General features: G+C 53.8%; 1 protein-coding gene and 1 non-coding gene across 2 annotated transcripts; both read left to right on the top strand.

The window, feature by feature from the left end:
- Positions 1–4525: 4525 nt before the first annotated feature.
- On the top strand, positions 4526–4630 carry LOC116656864. Its single transcript, XR_004311871.1, has one exon. It is a non-coding gene; the product is annotated as a U6 spliceosomal RNA (small nuclear RNA).
- Positions 4631–8107: 3477 nt separating this feature from the next.
- EPX (eosinophil peroxidase) lies at positions 8108–18838 on the top strand. Its single transcript, XM_032498421.1, has 13 exons — positions 8108–8183; positions 8291–8384; positions 8638–8813; positions 9002–9119; positions 9211–9340; positions 10202–10408; positions 11556–11874; positions 13425–13585; positions 13937–14192; positions 14618–14788; positions 17024–17261; positions 17917–18129; positions 18597–18838. Exons 1-12 carry the CDS (start codon positions 8108–8110, stop codon positions 18116–18118), a joined length of 2148 nt encoding a protein of 715 aa, XP_032354312.1. The 3' UTR covers positions 18119–18129; positions 18597–18838.
- Positions 18839–19037: the final 199 nt, after the last annotated feature.

The raw sequence follows: 19037 nt of genomic DNA, 5'->3' as shown, positions 1-19037 counted from the left end.
CCACAACCATCTCAGAATATGCACTGGGCGGTAGGACAGGACGAGTGGAGAGAGAGCAGCCCTCACTTAGCACAAAGGGCCCAGGCTAGTGGATTTTCTGCCCCTGACACTGGATGCTGGCTCCAGCCACCTTCAGCACTGCCAAGGGGCTGGGACCACTGACCCCCACACGCATCACCGAAAAACTTACACATCGTTTGCAGTTTTGAATCTTCTATGTTGTCAGGGCCCCAGGCAAGAGGCTATTGCATTAATGGGGTATCTAAATTCTTAGAGGCCTCGGGCATTTGTTCTTTCTAGAAGTACTGGGAAGCCAGGAGGCAAAAATGGATGCGGGCCCTTACTGGTGAGAGACTGTGTGGGCTGAGGGGGCTGAGGGAGGGTGCAGCCGTCCCTCTCAGGCTCTGGGACCCTGCCCCTGCCCTCTTTTGTGCTCCTTCTGCACCCCCTGCTCCAGACTGGCTGCCACTCTGGGGGTCTGGGGGGACAATCGGAGCAGCCGAGGTGGCCCTTCAGCCTCTCCTCCAGTTCCACCCATGGGGTGGCTTTCTCAGGCCTGAGGCACCTTCCCAGCCTCTGTGCGGAGGCATCTCTCTGTCCAGGTCACACCCATGCCCTTGGGAGCCTGGGGGAGAAGGAAGCAGATTTCAGAGTCAGGCCCAGGTTGAGATCCCTTCCTGGCTGAGCCGCATTATGTTCCCTGAACCCCAGCAACACAACTGAGGTTCCAGGGGGCAGGACCTGCCTCACGGGGTGTTGCAAGGACTCAGGCAGGTCTAGTAAAGCACGGAGTGTGGCGGCAAATTCTAGGGTGGTGATCCTGCCCCCCACTCCCTCTACAGCCAGCACAACCCTCTTACTGGAACCTCCAGGCCTCCATTACCTGACAAGTGGGACAGGACGGAGGGGAAGGATGGGTTGCTGGCCTTCAGGCTGGAACCGCACACCTCTCAAGTGCCTCCAGAACATTCCTGCCCTTTGTTGATTTTACTAGCCAATCAGATGAGAGAGGTCAAGCAGCCACAGAGGCGCTGGGCCTCCAGGCCAGCTCACCAAGGGCCCACTGTGAGTTCTTCCTGGATTGGCTAAAATCAGAACACTCAGAGCTGCCTCTCTCAAGAGAGTCCTCAGCTCTGGAGCGCACACGTACACACACTCACACACACGTACACACACCCACACACATGTGCACACACTCCTGGCCTGCCGCGGCCTCTCGCACAGGGTGCAGCCCCCGCACCTTGAGCCAAGCTCCTTCCGCTTATAGACCTCAGTTATGAGATTAGAGCCAAGTACCCAATTTCTAGGAACTCCTGGGAACAGGAGCAGCCCACCCCCGCTTCCCCAGGCCCTGAGCCCTGCTCCACCGCTGCTGTCTCCACGGGGGCCGTTGGAGCTGGGCAGATAAAGAGATCCAATCAGGTCTGTGGCCAGCAGCTCCACCATGGCTGGTGGACGGTTCTTATGAAATGGTTGCAGAATCTTGAGGTTGCAAGATGGCCAGGGGAGGGCAGGAAGGAAGGTTCTTGGGTATGATAGTTGAAAGATGCCAGGGTCTGGGCCTCAGCTTGGCAGGGCCAGGCCTGCAACAGCATCCCCTAACCCAGGGCTGGCCTGGCCCGGGGACAGCAACGCCCTTGACTGGAGGGACCAGTTCCTAATAGATGTACAGACACAAATCCACTCCCTGACCTGATAGCTGTGACTGGCAAGGTCACAGATGCTCCTGTTCCGCAAAGAAGTATGAAGGTCCTGCCAGGTGGTGGGTTAGGTGCTGGGGCTCCAGTGAGCAACAGAACAGGCACCCGTCTTCTCTGGGTGGCTCTCACAGGCCCGCGAGGTGCTGGAGCCTAATCAGACTCAACCACAGAAATACACGGATAATTACAATGACGCGAAGCTCTGTGGAAAGAGCCATACGAGTGAGGAACAGGAAGACCCGGCCACCCAAGTCATGACCAGTGGGGCTGGGGCAGGAAAGGCTCCCTGTGGATGAGGCCCGGAGGGTCAGCAGAAGTCACCAGGCACAAAGAAAGAAGGGCCTTTGTGGTTGAGACCCGCAGCAGGTGGCAGGAGGCCTGTCTCAGGAGCCAAAAGCCAGTGGGCTTAGAGGGCAGAGGAATAGAGAGAGGAGGCAGGGCTCTGGAGAGAGGAAGTGGCAGGAGCCAGGGACTCCTGTCCTTAGGAGAAGCTGCAGGGAGGGCCAAGATGAGTCCCGGAGGGGACGGCATGCTGTGGGGCCAGCGGGGCCAAGTCCCCCAGGGCCTCATACTCCCATGGTCACCAGGGAGGGACGGAGGGAGAGCAGGTGAGGAGCTGACTGGTCAGGGCCCCAGTCCCCAAGGATGTTCCCAGCCCTTCCTCTGGCCCCTCTCCCCGGACTCCGGAATATCCAAGTGGCCTCACCTCCTGTCACAATTTTTAAAAATTTTATTATTTTTAAAATTGAAGTATAGTCAGTATACAATGCTGTGTCAATTTCTGGTGTACAGCATTACATCATTACACTGGTTTTCAGTCTTACAAATACATATCTATATCTCATGTATTTCATATTCTTTGTCGTTATAGGTTACTGTAAAATATTGAATATAGTTCCCTGTGCTAAACAGAAGAAACTTGTTGTTTATCTATTTTATAAATAATAGTACCTGCAAATTTCTAACTCCCAGTTTATCCCTTCCCACCCTCTTCCCCCACCTGGTATCCTGGCACTTTTGATGAGTCCTGTGTGGCATCCGCCTTGGACCCTTATTTCCTCCACTTCCCTTTCAGAGGAAGTGCTTCCCTGCAGGACTCCCCAGCCTCTGAGGTCCAGCCAGGCCCCCAGCCTGGAGGGAGCCTGGCTCATCCGCAGCAGCGGGTTCTGGACTCCACATCCACAGGGAACAGCTCACACGGGCCTCGCAGGGAACTGACCTTCCCAGGCACCTGGGCCATCCCACTCTGACGTCCCAGCCCCTGGCTGCCACGCTCAGAGGGCTGTCGATTCTCACATCCCTCCACCAGCACCCACTCTGACTGAGACAGGAGGGAAGGGAAGGGAAGGGGGCAGGGCACAGCCACTAAAATAAAGACACAGCAGTTAGCACCAAGATGGTGAACGATTCAACTCCCAATAAACCTTGAGCTTCAATATTCGCTCATTGAAACACAATTGCGTGCTAAATGGTACTGTCACAGGTGCCAGGACAGTTTTAAGGCTGACCATAAAAGGTCAAAGGGTGGGCAGTGGCCCAATTCCTGGGAATCCCACCCCCTTCCCCAAAGTAGTTGGAATAATCCACTTGTTAGCAAATGAAGTCACTGAGCCCATAAAATCTAGCAACAGCGTACATCGCTGCCTCTGGCTCCCTCACCTTCCGACATGGCCTGCACTCTGTCTGTGGATTATGCATCTCTCAGAATAAATCTACTTTCTTTTTAAATTTTTTAATTTATTTTTAATCTTGGAGGGGGAGGTAATTAGATTTATTTACTTATTTTCTTAATGGAGGGAATGGGAATTGAACCCAGGACCCAGTGCATGCTAGGCATGTGCTCTGCCACTGAGCTCTACCCTCTCCCCAGAATAAATCCACTTGCACTCAACTGTGGCTCGCTCTTGAAATCTTTCCTGCATGAAGCTAAGGACCCACACTTGGTGGGGTACGTCCCAGGGACTCAACTGAGACCTGGGACATGGCCATCCTCTCACCCCACATTCTTTTGCCTGTATCACTCGCAGCTCCGGCTCCCGCCCTCGGCCTGGCACCAGGATAGTCACAGGTCCCACCTAGTGCCCACACGAAGGCTCCAGGTCACCATCATGGGGGCTCCCAATCCGTGCCCCGCTTCACCTGTGTGGACTTTCGGGGTCAAGACCCTGGGAGCTCCAAATTGTCACCTGGAGAAAGAAGAGGAAATCTCATGTGGTGGGGGGAAAGACACGTCCTCCTGTCCAGGGTGAAAGATGGTGTGTGGATTCAGGGAGTTAAGCCAGAACACGGCACGGTTCATTCATGTTCCACAAACGTTCCCGAGCACCGGCCAGGCCCACAGTGCTGGGTCCACAGCTGCAAACAAGATCGGGCCTGGGGCCCCCAAAGGGCTCTGTGGCCAGTCCAGGAGGTGGACTGAGTGACAGCATGCCTTCAGCACAGCCCAGTGTGTGCGGAGAGAAGTGTCAGCACAGGGTGCTCTGTGGACAGAACACAAATCACGTTGAGAGGTGAACCGGAAAGGAATGAAGGAAGGCTTCCTGGAGGAAGTGAGGTCTCAGCTGGGTTGTGAAGATGAGTAAAGTTAGTCAGGCAAAGGGAACATGTACAAGGACCCAGAGGCGCTCCACCACTGAGCTACACCCCAGCCCCCCTGGAATTATACTTTGTGTTCAAGGTTTAAAACAGTGAAACAGTGCAAATGGTGAAATGCACTATTTTTAAAGTGCAAAATTTAATTACTACATAAATATTTTAGTGAATTCGAATATCTTTAACACAGATTTATTCTTTCAAAATGTTTGTTTATTTTAACACTAAAAAAAAAATGAATCAAATGCTTGCTTACAAAATTGGGAGCAATACAGAGAAGATTAGCATTGCCCATGGTCAAAGATGACACGCAAATTCATGAAGTGTTCCCATTAAAAACAAGCAAACAGGGGAGGGTATAGCTCAGTGGTAGAGCACATGCTTAGCACGCATGAGGTCCTGGGTTCAATCCCCAGTACCTCCTCTAAGAATAAATAAGTAAGTAAATCTAATGATCTCCCCCTACCAAAAAAAAAAGTAATAACAAAATCAAACAAAGAAAAAGAATCAAGAAAACAGAAACTGTAATGATATTATATTAAAACTCACCAATATGTAGTTTTTTCCTTTTATTTAAAACACATTCATGTAGTTAAAAAGGATTAATCCACTACTCCACTACTCTTTTCCTTTTTATGTTGTAGTATTTTATTTTTATTTCTTTACTGGCATGATTGAGTCCAAATTTAATAAAAGAGAACTTCCGCGCATTTCCTTCCTAGCCATTATTATTACTTGTATCATTTAATGAGTATTCCTGGAAATAATTTTGTTCTGTAGAGGATCAGGTATCGGAAACGAATCTACTCCCATATCAGACACTCCAGGTCACTGCTGGGCAAAGCTTAGGACAGTCTCTCCAGCGAGGTCTCAGTGGGTGTGATGGAAAAGCCCTTGCCCGCACCCCTCTTCTGGTCTCTGGGTGTGGTTGACCCTGAGTACAGAGAAAAAGCAGCTGTCAACTGCTCACCTCACCCAGTGAGGGCCACATGTATCCAGTCCTGTCCCCCAGTGATGGTCACAGCCAGAGATGGGGCAGGTGCCCAAACTGGAGGGTCCCAAGAGGGCTTCTCTCTCCATCACTGTCGCCCCACTCAGTTTCCGACAGCCTCGGCACAGGCGAAGGCATGCCCACTCCACCTTGACAGCGCTCGGAGACCAGGGTCTAAACAACCCTGACCCTGGAGGCCTCCCCCTATCTTCCTGCCCTCCTTCCTCCCAGGCACCCAAGGCTGGATGCTCTGCAAAGCTGACCATCAACCTGATGGTGATTGCTGGAGTCAGCTCAGTAAAAGAAGCAACAATCAAAGCTTGTCACACGAACACCGTCCAGTGCCTGCTGTGTGCCAGGCCCTGGTAGCGTTTCACATTTACTCCCATAAATGCTCTGTGAAGTAAACAGAGCAAGGACCTCCATTCAATGGTGAGGAAGCAGGCTCCGAGGTTGAGAAGCTTGCCCAGACGGATGACGGCACTGGGACTGGGACCCAGGCCAGCTCTCAGTCACCCCTCTAGATTGCTCTCAACAAGCTCCTGGGTGCTGAGTGCTGTGGCTCCCGAGGGAGCCTTCTTGCATCATCAGCGGAGGCCTTGGAGCAGACAAGGGGGAGGATACGTTGTCTGTGGAGGGTCGAGGTGGTTGGGGTGTAGGGGCAGGGTCCCGCGGGCAGGCAGGAGAGCCAGGCGGCAGACCCAGCTTCTCCCTTGCCTGATCCTTGCCTGCCCGCCCAGCCCTGCAGCCCTGGGAACCTGCCCTCCATAGACTGGTTGTGCAGGGCCCCATGGCGGCCACTTCCTTTCTGCTTTCCTCTCATCACCACCTTGAGCAGTCAATGAACCAACCCCCGCTTCCTTAAGAGATCAGTCAACTTTGCAGGGCTGGGTCTAGAGCCCAGGTTCTATCTCGAGATTGTCCCACAGCTGTGGCAAAACCCTGGCACACCTCACTACTGCCAAAGAACTGGGGGGAGAGCAGGGCTCAGTCTAAGTCCTCTCTTGGGGGACCCTGGAAGGAGAGTGACCTGGGTTACATACACCCCACCCTGGCTTACCCCACCGTCCAACCTTTGGGGGCGTCTGGCTTCCTGAGGGCAGGGGAGGCCAGCACATTTGAGGAGTGCCCTACAACTGTTACAACCTCTCTCCTCATGAGGCCACTGTCCCCATCTCACTGGCCTGGAAACAGATCCAGGGAGTGGTGTGATCTCCCCAGGCCATGCAGGGGGTCAGCAGCAAGGAACTCAGTGGGCTTTCGGCGACTGCGCGGTGACTGTCCATCCCCATCTGGGCACAGGAGAGGGGCCCCTGCTGGAGATAGGGAGATAAGATCGGCAGGCCCTCAGCTGGAGCTTGTGAAAGGGATTGCTGAAGGGGCTGTTACAAGAGCAACCGCCGGACAGTGGCGCAGGTGTGGGAGGAGGCTGCGGAGGGCGTTGGGACTGGGTTTGGTCGGGCATGGGGGACAGAGGGCGGGAGACAAAGACACTCAGCAAGTACGGGGACTGCATTGGGGAAGGGATGGACATGTCCACCTGAAGAAGGGGTGAGGACCACAGGGCGCAGCGGGGCGACTCTGGGGCTGAGTGCGGAGACATGAGTGAGGGCCCTCCAAGCAGAGCAGGATGGGGTTGGGGCAAAGGATGAGCAGGGCTCACCCAGGGGAGGAGACCAGGAGGAAAGGCCAGGGGTGTGAAGGCCTGGGCCCCGGGGGGAGGACCGGCTTGGGGCATGCTACCCTTCAGATGTGGAAACAGAGATGAGCCAAGGCAGTGCAGGCAGGGGCAGAGCCAAGTCCAAGCCCAGGTGGGCTGAACCCACTGCCGTAGCCTCCCCTGCTGACCAAGGGAGCTACTGGTGACCAAGCCCAGAGCACATGAGAATTTACACCCACCACTTGCGTTGTGCTACTGACACGCATTGAAGAATCACACAGAGAAGCATGAAGCCCGACAGGCCCTCGGCTTGGATGGAGGCCTGCTGCCACCACTCTGCTGGGTGCTCCCCCGTGACATCTCACTGTACCCCCCAAATGGCCTATGAGGTACCCCCTTGATTTTCACTGCCAGGCCCTCCCTCTGCCATCACCTCCCCTTCACCTGCATCTTGGAGAGAGCCAAGAGGACAGAGAGAAAGGGAGAGAGACCCAATCAATCATTGATCCTACATCATTCATTCCCTTAACCAATTTTTTGAGCACCTGCTGAGTCCCAGGCCTTATTCTGGGGGTATGGGAGGTACAACAAGAAGGCAGCCCCAGCTTCTGCCCTGTTGGGGAGGAGAGGAGCCTTGCCAATCATCTAGTCCAAGCCCCATTTTAGGGATGTGAAAACTGAGGCCCGGAGAGGGGAAGTGACTTGCCCAAGACCATATACAACTAGTTAGTGGCAGGATCAGGCACAGTCTTCAGAGGCTCACATGACTCCTCAGTCATCCAGCTAAGATTCATTGAATGACCCTCTGTGTTCCAGGTGCTGCTCTGGGCCCTGGGATAAATACATCAGTGAACCTGACAGCAAAGAGGAGTGAGCAGGTGAGGGGGAAGAACATCCCCACGCTGGTGGAGGGGGTATGTGTTTCAGTCCCATGACTCCCCCGAAAATGAGAGGGAAGTCCCAGAGCCCCACCTCAAGAGGCTGGGCTTCTGACGCCCAGGGCTCCTCTCCCTCCCTCAGAACAGGCTATAAAAGTCCCTTCCCAGCTCCTTCCAGAGAAGAGCAGGAGGAAGTGAGAGGTCAGCTCAGAGGCCACGGGAAGGAAGCAGGGGACCCCCACCTGGTGATCGCTTACCCCACTGCGGCTGGGGTCTCATTGCAGAGATGAAGCTGCTCCCGGCCCTGGCGGGGGTCCTAGCCACACTCATCCTGGCCCAGCCCTGTGAGGGCACAGCCCCAGGTAGTAGCCCCTCAGACGGCCAAGGAGAGGGGCAATGGAGCGGGGAGGACTTGGGTCTGAGGGACCTGTGGCTGCCCTGGAGCCTGAGTCCCCTTCCCCCTGAACAGCCTTCTCTGGGGCGGTGGACACCTCAGTCCTTCAGAGCTGCATAACAAAGGCCAAGTTGCTGGTGGATTCTGCCTACAATCAGACTGAGAGGAGGTGGGCCTGGGCTTGGGTCTGGGGCCTGCGTGGGCCTGGGAGGGTCACTGATGGGGGGTGGACTCCAGCCAAGGGCTTCTCACCCATCAGCTGGCCCTGGGCACCTTGGGGCAGTGCCGTGTCAGTGCAGAGCCTCCCTTCCGTCCAGCCTTCTGTCTATTTCCCCTGTGCTGACTGCCCACTGCCCACGGTGGGGGCCCTGCTGGGTGGGTCTGCTTCTTCTCCTGGCCCTCACTCCTCCTCTTCTGGGCAGCATCAAGCAGCGCCTTCGCAGTGGCTTGGCCAGCCCCATGGACCTTCTGTCCTACTTCAAACAGCCAGTAGCGGCCACCAGGACAGCTGTGAGGGCTGCTGATTATATGCACGTGGCCTTGGGGCTGCTGGAGGAGAAGCTGCAACTCCAGGAGTCCAGATCCTTCAATGTCACTGGTACTGTGCACCCCATTGAGCTCCTCGCCCCAGGCCTGCCCCAGCCTGGGAGTGGAAGGGAGACAGACTGGGGTGCAGGGCACGTGGCCTTGGGGCATTGGGAGGGGAGAGGAGAAAGGGGTGGGAGGTACAGAACAGACTAGCTCAAGAAGGAGCCAGAACCCTGCCCGCTGCCCCCCCACCTCCAGACGTGCTAACGGCACCCCAGCTGCGGCTGCTGTCCCAGGCCAGTGGCTGCGCCGTCCGGGATGAGGCTGAGCAGTGCAGCGACAAGTACCGCACCATCACCGGGAGATGCAACAACAGGTGGGTGCCTGGGGCGGCACCTGGCCTGGGGTTGCCCCGCTCCCTCCCCTCCTTCCCAGCCCTGCTGACCCCAGCCCACCCACCGTCGCAGGAGGAGACCCTTGCTGGGGGCCGCCAACCAGGCCCTGGCTCGCTGGCTGCCAGCCCAGTATGAGGACGGGGTGTCGCTCCCCTTCGGCTGGACCCCCGGCAAGAGGCGCAACGGCTTCCTCCTCCCTCTTGTGAGTCAGGGCTGAGGGTCTAGAGGATGCCCCATCTCTTCTAAACGCAGGGAGTCAAAGCACAGCCCACAGTCAGCCTGCCAGGTCTCCCATCCGGGCTCTATGGCTGGCGGGCTGGGTGACTCCAGCTATGTCTCAGTTTCCTCAGCTGTAAAATGGCAGTAAAACCTACTTCCTATTGCTGTTGTGACTATTCAATAAAGTCCTTGGTATAAACATCCATATAAGATGTGATAAAGTAACGCCAGCCATTACAGTATCGTTTTTTTCCGGAAAAATTAGCATCAAAGTACCTTGCTAAACTAAAGAACAATGCACCTTAATGTAGCTCTAGCTATGGACCTAAACTGTTTCACATTTAACAGTTTATCCATTTTCTATTCATATGGTAATAGAACAATCTATCATCAACCCATCTATCAACATCTATTTACTATTTTTTCTTCCATTGATCTTTCCATCTATCCAATTCTCTCCATATTTATTATCCATCACCTAGCAACCAGTCCTTGCATCTGTCGATCAATTCTACCATCTAATTATCCACGAGTCTATAACTTGTTCTATCAGTTTGATCTATCTGCCTCTCGGGGGGAGCAGGTGGGGTCTGAGCCAGCCAACCTGGCCCCTCCCCCTCCTTTTACTCCTGGAATCGTCAGGAGCCAGGCCAGAGATCATTCTTGTAGGAATGACAGCAACACAGGAGGTGGGGCTGAGCAGGAAAGGGGAGAGGAGGGCTGGAGAGGACGCAAAAATACGCTAACTCCAGCAGGGGTGACCTGCCATCCCGAGTCCTGGGTTGGCTCTGACACCCCAAGGGGTCAGGAGCCTACGCCCCACACTGACTTACCTCCCCACCAGGTCCGGGCAGTCTCCAACCAGATCGTGCGCTTCCCCAGCGAGAGGCTGACCTCCGACCGGGGCCGGTCCCTCATGTTCATGCAGTGGGGCCAGTTCATCGACCACGACTTGGACTTCGCCCCCGAGTCCCCAGCCAGGGTGGCCTTCACTGCAGGCGTTGACTGTGAGAGGACCTGTGCCCAGCTGCCTCCCTGCTTCCCCATCAAGGTACCCTCCCCTAATCTCCCGGGCCCCTGGTGTGGCCTCCACCCCCAGGTGATGGTGTTATAGGCTTAAGGTTTAAGTTTAAGTTTAAGAGCTGGGACTGGGAATCTGGAGCATTAAGAAACTGCCTGTGATGCTGGGATATCACACAGAGACAAGAAGACTCCTGGTTCTGTGTGTGTTTGAGGGGTGGGGGTGGTGCAACCTGCCAGGAGGTTCAGTGCAGGCTTCACAGAAGGGAAGCAGTTGAGACTGGCCTTGACCCATGGGTCTGCTTCCAGCAGGGGAAGCCTCTGGGCTGCTGCCTTTTTTTTGAAGCCTTTAGAGTCTCTTAGCTCTTGCCCTTCTCTCCCTCCTGGGGAGATCCGAGGTCCTGCAGTTCTTGCCAGTTCCTGGGATCTGGCCGTGAGCACCATGCACGCTGAGAGGCAATGATAGTGTGGAACACTGGGGAAGAAAAGACGGACTCCTGGGAGCAGAGCCTCTGTTGGGGATGGAGGGGAGGTCCGTGCACACACTCACACACTCACTCGCCCTTATTAGTGTGGGGTGCGATGTGTGGGGGCCCTGGCTGGCTCCTTCCTCTAGGTCCTCAGGGGAGCCTTCCCCAGCGTCCTATTACACCTTTAGCTTTTGACTTAGACCAAGCACAGCAAATGCTGCCTCAATTCAGAGTTACATTACTCTACGTGGGTGTCTGTTTTGACTGAATTACACCAGCTTCCCGCAACCTGTCCTGAGTTTTGGTGACTTTCCCAGTCTCCGAAGCACCCAGCACAGAACGGTGCTTAGGAAACACCTGTCGAACTAAATGGAATGAAAGGAGCACAGGCTCATGTGCTGGGAGAACTAGTTCTCATCCCTCCTTTCCTGCTGACAAGTTGTGACTTCCCCTCTCTGAGCCTCAGTTTCCCCATCCTTAAGATGAGGCTCTAAGGCCTCATGCATTTCTAACCTTTCATGACTCTATGACACAAAGTGCTAAGGATGCTCAGAAGGCCTGGTGAGCACCTTGAGTCTGGGTGAGTCAAGGAGGGCTTCCTGGAAGAAGGGAGTTTTGAGCAAGGTTTTGAAGCAGGTGGGGGATGACCAGGAGAAGGGAGCTTGTTCGTGAGGAGCCCCAGTGTCACAGATTCCTCTTCCATCTCAGATCCCGCCCAACGACCCCCGCATCAGCAACCAGCGTGACTGCATTCCCTTCTTCCGCTCGGCACCCGCCTGCCCCCGAAACAGGAACAAAGTCCGAAACCAGATCAACGCGCTCACCTCCTTCGTAGACGCCAGCATGGTGTACGGCAGCGAGGTCTCCCTTGCCCTGCGGCTGCGCAACCGGACCAACTACCTGGGGCTGCTGGCCGTCAACCAGCGCTTCCAGGACAACGGGCGGGCCCTGCTGCCCTTCGACAACCTGCACGATGACCCCTGCCTCCTCACCAACCGCTCTGCGCGCATCCCCTGCTTCCTGGCAGGTCTGACACGGTGGTGGTGGTGGGGTCACCCCAGGAAGCAGCCAGTCCCTGGGTTCCAGGTTGGGAAGCCACAGTGGGACGGGATGGGGTATACGGCTCCAGAACTCAGTGTTCGGCACACCACAGCGCAGATCTGTGCGCTGTCATCACAGAATCAGTACGCTGGAAGGGGTCCCTTTGCAAGTGACCCAAGGGTGGCCAGAGATCACAGCTTGACTCTCTCCAGTGATAATGGGCTCACCCACTAGAAGTCCATCTGGAGCAGTGCTGTCGGAAAGGTCCCCCTCATTTTGATCTACTGTCTATCTGCTGCTCTTCATCATGCTTCTGGGACCTCAGAGAAAACGCTCTCTTTCACATAGCAATAGCCTCTTTAATTCCCTGAAAGTAGTTTTTACTTTCATCTTTTTTTTTTTTTTTTTTTTTCCTTCTTGGGGCTAACTTCCCTTACGCTCTTTAGTTTCCCTTCCACTGCTTCTAGACCCTGTCACCTGCTGCCTTCTTCTGGATGCATAATTTGAACTCTTCTGAGGGTTTTCCCCCACACCGTCCTGGTCATAATAATGATGGTCCTCGCTTCTGGTTGTTTCAGATATTTAAATGTGCCATCTCTAATCCTGACAGCAATCCTGAAAGGAGGGCACAATTATCGCCCTCGTTTTGCAGATGAGAAACTCAGGGACGGTAACTGATGTGCTCCAGAGCAGAGGGTCAGGTGGCAGAGCCCACGGTGGGAATCAAGTCAGTGCAGTGGCCAGGTCTGGGCTCTTTCCACTCTGCTCCACCACTTCCCTCGCAGGGAGTCATCTCAAGCCCCTTTTCTAAGGATCATATGTTTCTTTGTTCCCAGCAAGAGCAGCGTGCACCTTCATGAGATGTCTACTGAAACTGAGTAGTTTGAATAGGACCGTGTGCAAAAGAGCTTAGTTCAAAGCCAGCAAGTGACTGTGTGTAAGGCCACCTTTGGGAACGTACTATCCTTCCCGGCCCATGGAAGGAAGTCTGCTGACAGGAACAGGCTCTGCCCAGCCCTCCCTTTTTCTCCCTCCCTGGGGCTCCTTGGGGAGAGCAGCATGACACCAAGCCCAAAGCTGGGGAAAGGCCTAGCCCCTGGGACAGACCGTGCAGAAGGATGCAACCCGTGGGGCAGGGGGACCCACAGTCCCAAAGGCAAGGCCCCTGAGTCACTGTGTCCCTTCACTGGCTGCGGATCTGGTCATCTTGCAGAGCAGAATCATTAGGCAAAGGTTTTCCCGCCCAAGCCCAGCAGCTGCCCTGTGCTTCCCCCCCTCGCCCAAACCCGTTCCAGGGACTTCGGGACCCAGGACTCCACAGTCCTCCCCATTCTGGCCCGCTGTGTTGGGAAGGAGGGTGGTCATTGGTGGAGCCTCACCGCACAGCTGAGGAGATGGAGGTCCAGTGAGGCCAGGAATTTGGCCCAGGTCACAAAGTCCCACCACCTCTTTCTAGTCCCCAGAGCTCTGTCTGCCTTAGCAGAAAGACATTTCTGTGGGAAGAGCTCTGTTCACTCTGATCTTGGGATTTTCAAGGTGATACCCGGTCAACGGAAACCCCCAAACTGGCAGCCATGCACACCCTCTTTGTGCGAGAGCACAACCGGCTGGCTACTGAGCTGAGACGCCTGAACCCCCGGTGGAGTGGAGACAAGCTGTACCAGGAGGCCCGCAAGATCTTGGGGGCCATGGTCCAGGTAGGGAGCCTGGGTCCCAGCATCCCCTAGAAGGCAATCTGGCCAGAGAAGCCATCTGAGGGAGTGACTCCCACCTTCCTCAATACATCCTCAGGGATGTGCCTCAAGTCAGCCAGGTCTGATTGGGGATGTTCCTGAGATCTGACCTGTAACCCTGACCATGTCACCCACCCTCTCTGGGCTTCAGTATCTCCATCAGACAATGGGAATTCAACATGGCAACATTTGACACCATGCCAATAAAGAATTGGTATGTCTGAGCAGGCTTCGAAAAGCAAAAGGTTTGCCCCAAGGCAAGGACGTGGGGTGGGGGCCACCAAGGTAATGATCTTCTGACATCTTTTCTTCCAGATCATCACCTACCGGGACTTTCTGCCTCTGGTTCTGGGCCAGGCCAGGGCCAGCAGAACCTTGGGCCCCTACCGGGGGTACCGCTCCAATGTAGACCCCCGGGTGGCCAACGTCTTCACCCTGGCCTTCCGTTTCGGCCACACCATGCTCCAGCCGTTCATGTTCCGCCTGGACAGCCAGTACCGGGCCTCGGCGCCCAACTCACGGGTCCCACTCAGCTCTGCCTTCTTCGCCAGCTGGCGAATCGTGCACGAAGGTGCCTGGGTTTTCCAGAGGCAGCCAGGAGTCGGGGTGGGGCCCAGCTTAGTGCAAGGAGGCCAGGCTGCTGCTCAGGTCACGGGCAGTGAAAACAGGGCAGGTGTCACCAAGACCCTTAGTCATGTGCCCCCATCCCCTCCAGGATTAGAGAATTTCTAAAAGAGGAGGAGACTGATGTCAGACTGGTGGCTGTGGTCCTGAAAGAAAGGAGCTTCCTTCCACTCCTTCTAGAAGAAGTGAGGGTGCTTTCTTTCCCTGCCAGCTCCAGCTCCCTTCCTGTCCACCTGGGTCACTGCTTCCTGATACACACATCATAGAATTTAAGTGACTGGCTTGTCCAGCTCTGAGCTAGTTTAGCATCATGGGATTCAGGGGCTTCCAAGAGGCTGGTCCAATCTGTGCTGCTCACATTCCCACCACCAGGTGGCATCGACCCCATCCTCCGAGGCCTCATGGCCACCCCTGCCAAGCTGAACCGTCAAGACTCCATGTTAGTGGATGAGCTACGGGACCGGCTATTTCGGCAAGTCAGAAGGATTGGGCTGGACCTGGCGGCCCTCAACATGCAACGCAGCCGCGATCACGGCCTCCCAGGTGAGGGGGCTGCCTCCCCTCCTCTCAGGCTTTGCCTGACCAGGGTTCCTTTCTGACTGGGACTGTCACCGGGATATGCTGTGGCTCAGAGGCACACAAGCCTGAGGCTGAGGACCTCCTTTTCAGTATCTTCTTCATCCACTGTGGGGTTTCTAGCTTTAGGGTCGCCACAGGACCAGGACTTGGACACAGGAGCTGAATGAAGGAGATTAGGACTTTCCAAGTAGCAAAAAACAGTAGGTTTCAAAGGCAGGGGAGAGCTACCCCATTCCCCAGTACCCTGGCAAGTTCCAAGGAGGAAGCTGCAAGGATATAGAAGCTGGCTCTTGGCTCTAAGTGGAGAAAGGCAAAGAGACTGAGAGGCAGGGAACAGGTGGAGTAAAATTAAAACTGTCTTGGCTGTTCTACCCCAGGAAAGAAGAAAAATTAGGCATTTTGCTAGGAAATTTGATGGATTTCTTTTAGTCCTCCCGATGACCTTGAGAAGTAGCTGTTATAGCCATTTTTATAGGTGAGGAAATAAATCTAGTAATTTGGCCCAATGCCACAGAACTAAGAAGTAGTGAAATTCCAGTCAAGTTAAAAATTCCTCCTTACTTCCCCCTGTTCAATCCACGATGTTAGGGGAAGACTGGCCCCCGCTTTGCTGGTCTCTCCCCCTCCCCATCGCCTACTTCTCTGTCTCGGTACAACCTGAGGCCCCATCTGCCTCGGCTTCTCTGTGGCCATTGATAATGAAGTGCGGGCAATTCCTCCTGCACCTAACACAGCAGCTGGCAGGCACATAGCCGCACTCAAGAACTTGAGTTTCCTTCCTTCCCTACACCTGGGTGCCCCGGACAGCTAAAGCGCTGTGGGCGCCCCCTGCTGGAGATGTGAGATTGCTAGCCAGCCAAATTGGCACACTGTTTTTGATCCCGCCAAGCTGTCCCAGAAATATTTTCCTGATCCTAGCTCTTGCAGTCTCCTCCAATCCCGTCCCAATTCCAACACCAAATTTGGAATTGGAAAGTGTGATCTGAACTCCACTGCATAGAGGGGGTGACCTTGGAAAAGTCACAGCTGCTCAAGCTCAGCAAATACCCACTGGTAACATGGAGATTACAAAGTACCTCACAGAAGTGGGAGGGTCCTGAGAGAGATTCACACAGCGGGGCTTAGTAATGGTGAAACATCATATGGTTTTCCTTTGTTCAGCCGGGGGATGGTATTTGTGAGCTGTAGTTCAGTGGACGACTTTGGACTCCTGTTTCTTTAGGTTATGAAGAAGCTATCTCCTAACTTGATGGTCCCCACCATATTATGACTTGGTCTTGGTGTGGGATCCTGATAGCTAACAAATCAGTATGGCTGGTCTTTGTAAGTTTCTGAGTAGGTGGGAAAAAATTTTTAACAGCTTTATTGAGAGAGAATTAACATATCATAAACTTCACTCATATAAGGTATATAATTCAGTGGTTTTTGTGTATTTAGAGTTGTGCCTCATATTTAATATCAGAACATTTCCATCACTCACAAAAGAAACCTGGTCATAACAGGCACTCCCCTGATGGAAATGTTAGCTATCTTGATTGTGGTGGTGGTTTCATTGGTGTACACATCTATCAAAAGTCATCAAATTGTACATCTGAAATATGTGTAATTTACTATACAGGAATCATACTACAATAAAATGTTAAAAAAAAAAAACAAAACCAGGCACTTCCCATCCTCACTCCAGCCCCTGAAAATTACTAATCATCTATCTCTACGTATTTGCCTATTCTGGACCTTTTATATAAATGGATTCATTTATATAAAAAGACCACGTGGTCCTCTTCTGAGCAGATAAATTTTATCTATGCTGTTCATTTCTTTGTTCACTTATGTATTCATTTATTCATTCATTCTACAAATCTGAGAGTCTTTCATGTTCTGGGTACTGTCTTCTTTGTGTCTAATTAATGCCATGAGCCCAATAATAATATCATCGTGGTTGTGAGTGCTGGTTACAACAGTGTTTTACATTAGTATACGCCTCCGTTCGATAGACACAAAGTATGGTTGTCTGCTCACATTGAAAATTAGAGGGGAGTGATTTGGTCTTTGAAAAGCTCAAGGCCTCTTCTGCCAGCAGGGATTTTGTTCTGCCCAATATTGCCTGACCACAGAGCTCTCTCGGGAGGAATCGTGGAGAGAAGCTAATGGGAACCGGCAGAGGTAAGACTAAACGGCTTCTGTCCCCTCTCCCTACAGGGTACAACGCGTGGAGGCGCTTCTGCGGACTCTCCCAGCCCCGGAATCTGGCGCAGCTTAGCCAGGTGCTGAATAACCGGGATCTGGCACGGAAGTTCCTGAGTCTGTACGGGACACCTGACAACATTGACATCTGGATTGGGGCCATCGCCGAGCCTCTTCTGCCAGGGGCCCGAGTGGGGCCTCTTCTGGCCTGTCTTTTTGAGAACCAGTTTACAAGAGCCCGAAACGGAGACAGGTAAGTGACCCTACCCTAAAGGGACCAGCCCCAGATGCCAGGCAGAAAGCACTAGAATTCCAAGACTCAACAATGAAACAAAGTTTATATATATATATATATCTGAACCACTAAGCTGTACACCAGAAACTAACAGAACACTGTAGATCAACTATGCTTCAACTTTTTGAAAAACAGTGAAAGTACTCTTTTTAGGTTCATCTCTTCCAAGATCTGAGACCAGGAGGCTCCTCCCTGGAGAGCTTGGTCAGAGGGAGAGAGACCACTTGCCTGAGGCAGAGGCACCTTTAACCCAGGAGACAGACTTCTCAGCTTCACTGTTGCAGGCTTGTGGATCCCAAAAACAAGCAGAAAAGGCTAAATCTGGTTTTCCTCCAATAAGCTTGAGGTTTAAGACCCGACTCCTTATTTGGATTTGGCATTTACCTGGGTTCAAATCCAGCCCTGGCCATGTATATTACTGTGCATTTAATCCTGGGCAATTTACTTGACCGCTGAACCTGACTCTTCCTCTATAAGATGAGAATCACACCTCTCCTGCAGGGATTTTGGACAGGCAAATGAAATCATGTATGTAAAGTACCCAGCACACAGCGGGTGCGCCTTCCTATTCATTCCCCCCGAACTTCACCCACCTCTCTCCCCCGTCTTGTAGGTTCTGGTGGCAGAAACGGGGTGTTTTCACCAAGCGCCAGCGCCAGGCCCTTCGCCAGATTTCCTTGTCTCGAATTGTGTGTGACAATACTGGTATCACCACTGTTCCAAGGGACATCTTCAAGGCCAACACCTACCCCCTGGGCTTTGTGAACTGTAACTCCATCCCCAGACTGAACCTGTCAGCCTGGAGAGGCACATGAGGCTTCTGCAGGTAAGGGGAGGCCCCCCTGCGACAGCCCTGTGCTAGGTCAGGCCCGCACATCCTTCCTTGGACAGGATGGCCGAGTCCTCTCAGGCCTCTAAGCAGAACAACAGACCTTGTCTCTAGAGATTTTTTCCTGGTGGACACTAGCTTCTGGGCTGACAAGTTAATTCCAGGGCGCTGGGACTTTGGGGAGCAATCAGGAAGGCTCCAACACCCTAAAAGCAGCTCCATGTCTGGATATCCAGCAAGTTCCTTACTTGCCCACCTGTGCCACTTCCGCAGGAGTCCATCGGAGCCTCCGGCCTTGGAGACAGGGGAACCTGGGGAAGACCACAAGGCTACCTTCTCCCCTGGGGCCACCGTTTCCTGCTGATGCTTTTGCTGGCTATCGCTCAGAGCTGGTTCTTTGGGAGTGACGGCCGGGCTCCCAGCAGCACTGAACCCTCCTCCTAACGGAGCCTCTTACCTATTAGGTTGCACATCGGCTCCAGGTGCAAGGCCTTGTGAACCAAACAAGGGGCCTTCAGGACCTGGCAAGAAGAGTCATCTGGAAGGTTTCCAGCCACTTTCTTCTATTTCCCAGCCTGTCCCTGACCCCTGCCTATGACGGGGGCCACAGAGTCCCAGCCTCTAGCCACTCCACCCATGGTCTTTCCCTGGAGCCTGCAGGTGGGCAGCACACTCTGCTTCTACCAATAAAGCACCGCTGAGGGCAGAAGCTGGTTTCTGCGTTGGGCTGGGGAGGGCATGACCTCAGTCCCATGCTTTGCTCCAGATGTTTAAGAGGAGTGCTGCCAAGACACAGTTGGCACTAGCCTCTGAGCCTCTCCCGGGGGCTGAGTTTAGAGAATCAAAAGAAACACTCTGGAATACAAAAGGCAGGGACTGGGAAGGGCAGTGGCATGGGGGCCTTG

Source organism: Camelus ferus, chromosome 16 (assembly GCF_009834535.1).
Source record: "Camelus ferus isolate YT-003-E chromosome 16, BCGSAC_Cfer_1.0, whole genome shotgun sequence".
Lineage (NCBI taxonomy): Eukaryota > Metazoa > Chordata > Mammalia > Artiodactyla > Camelidae > Camelus > Camelus ferus.
This window is presented reverse-complemented; position numbering and strand designations above follow the sequence as displayed.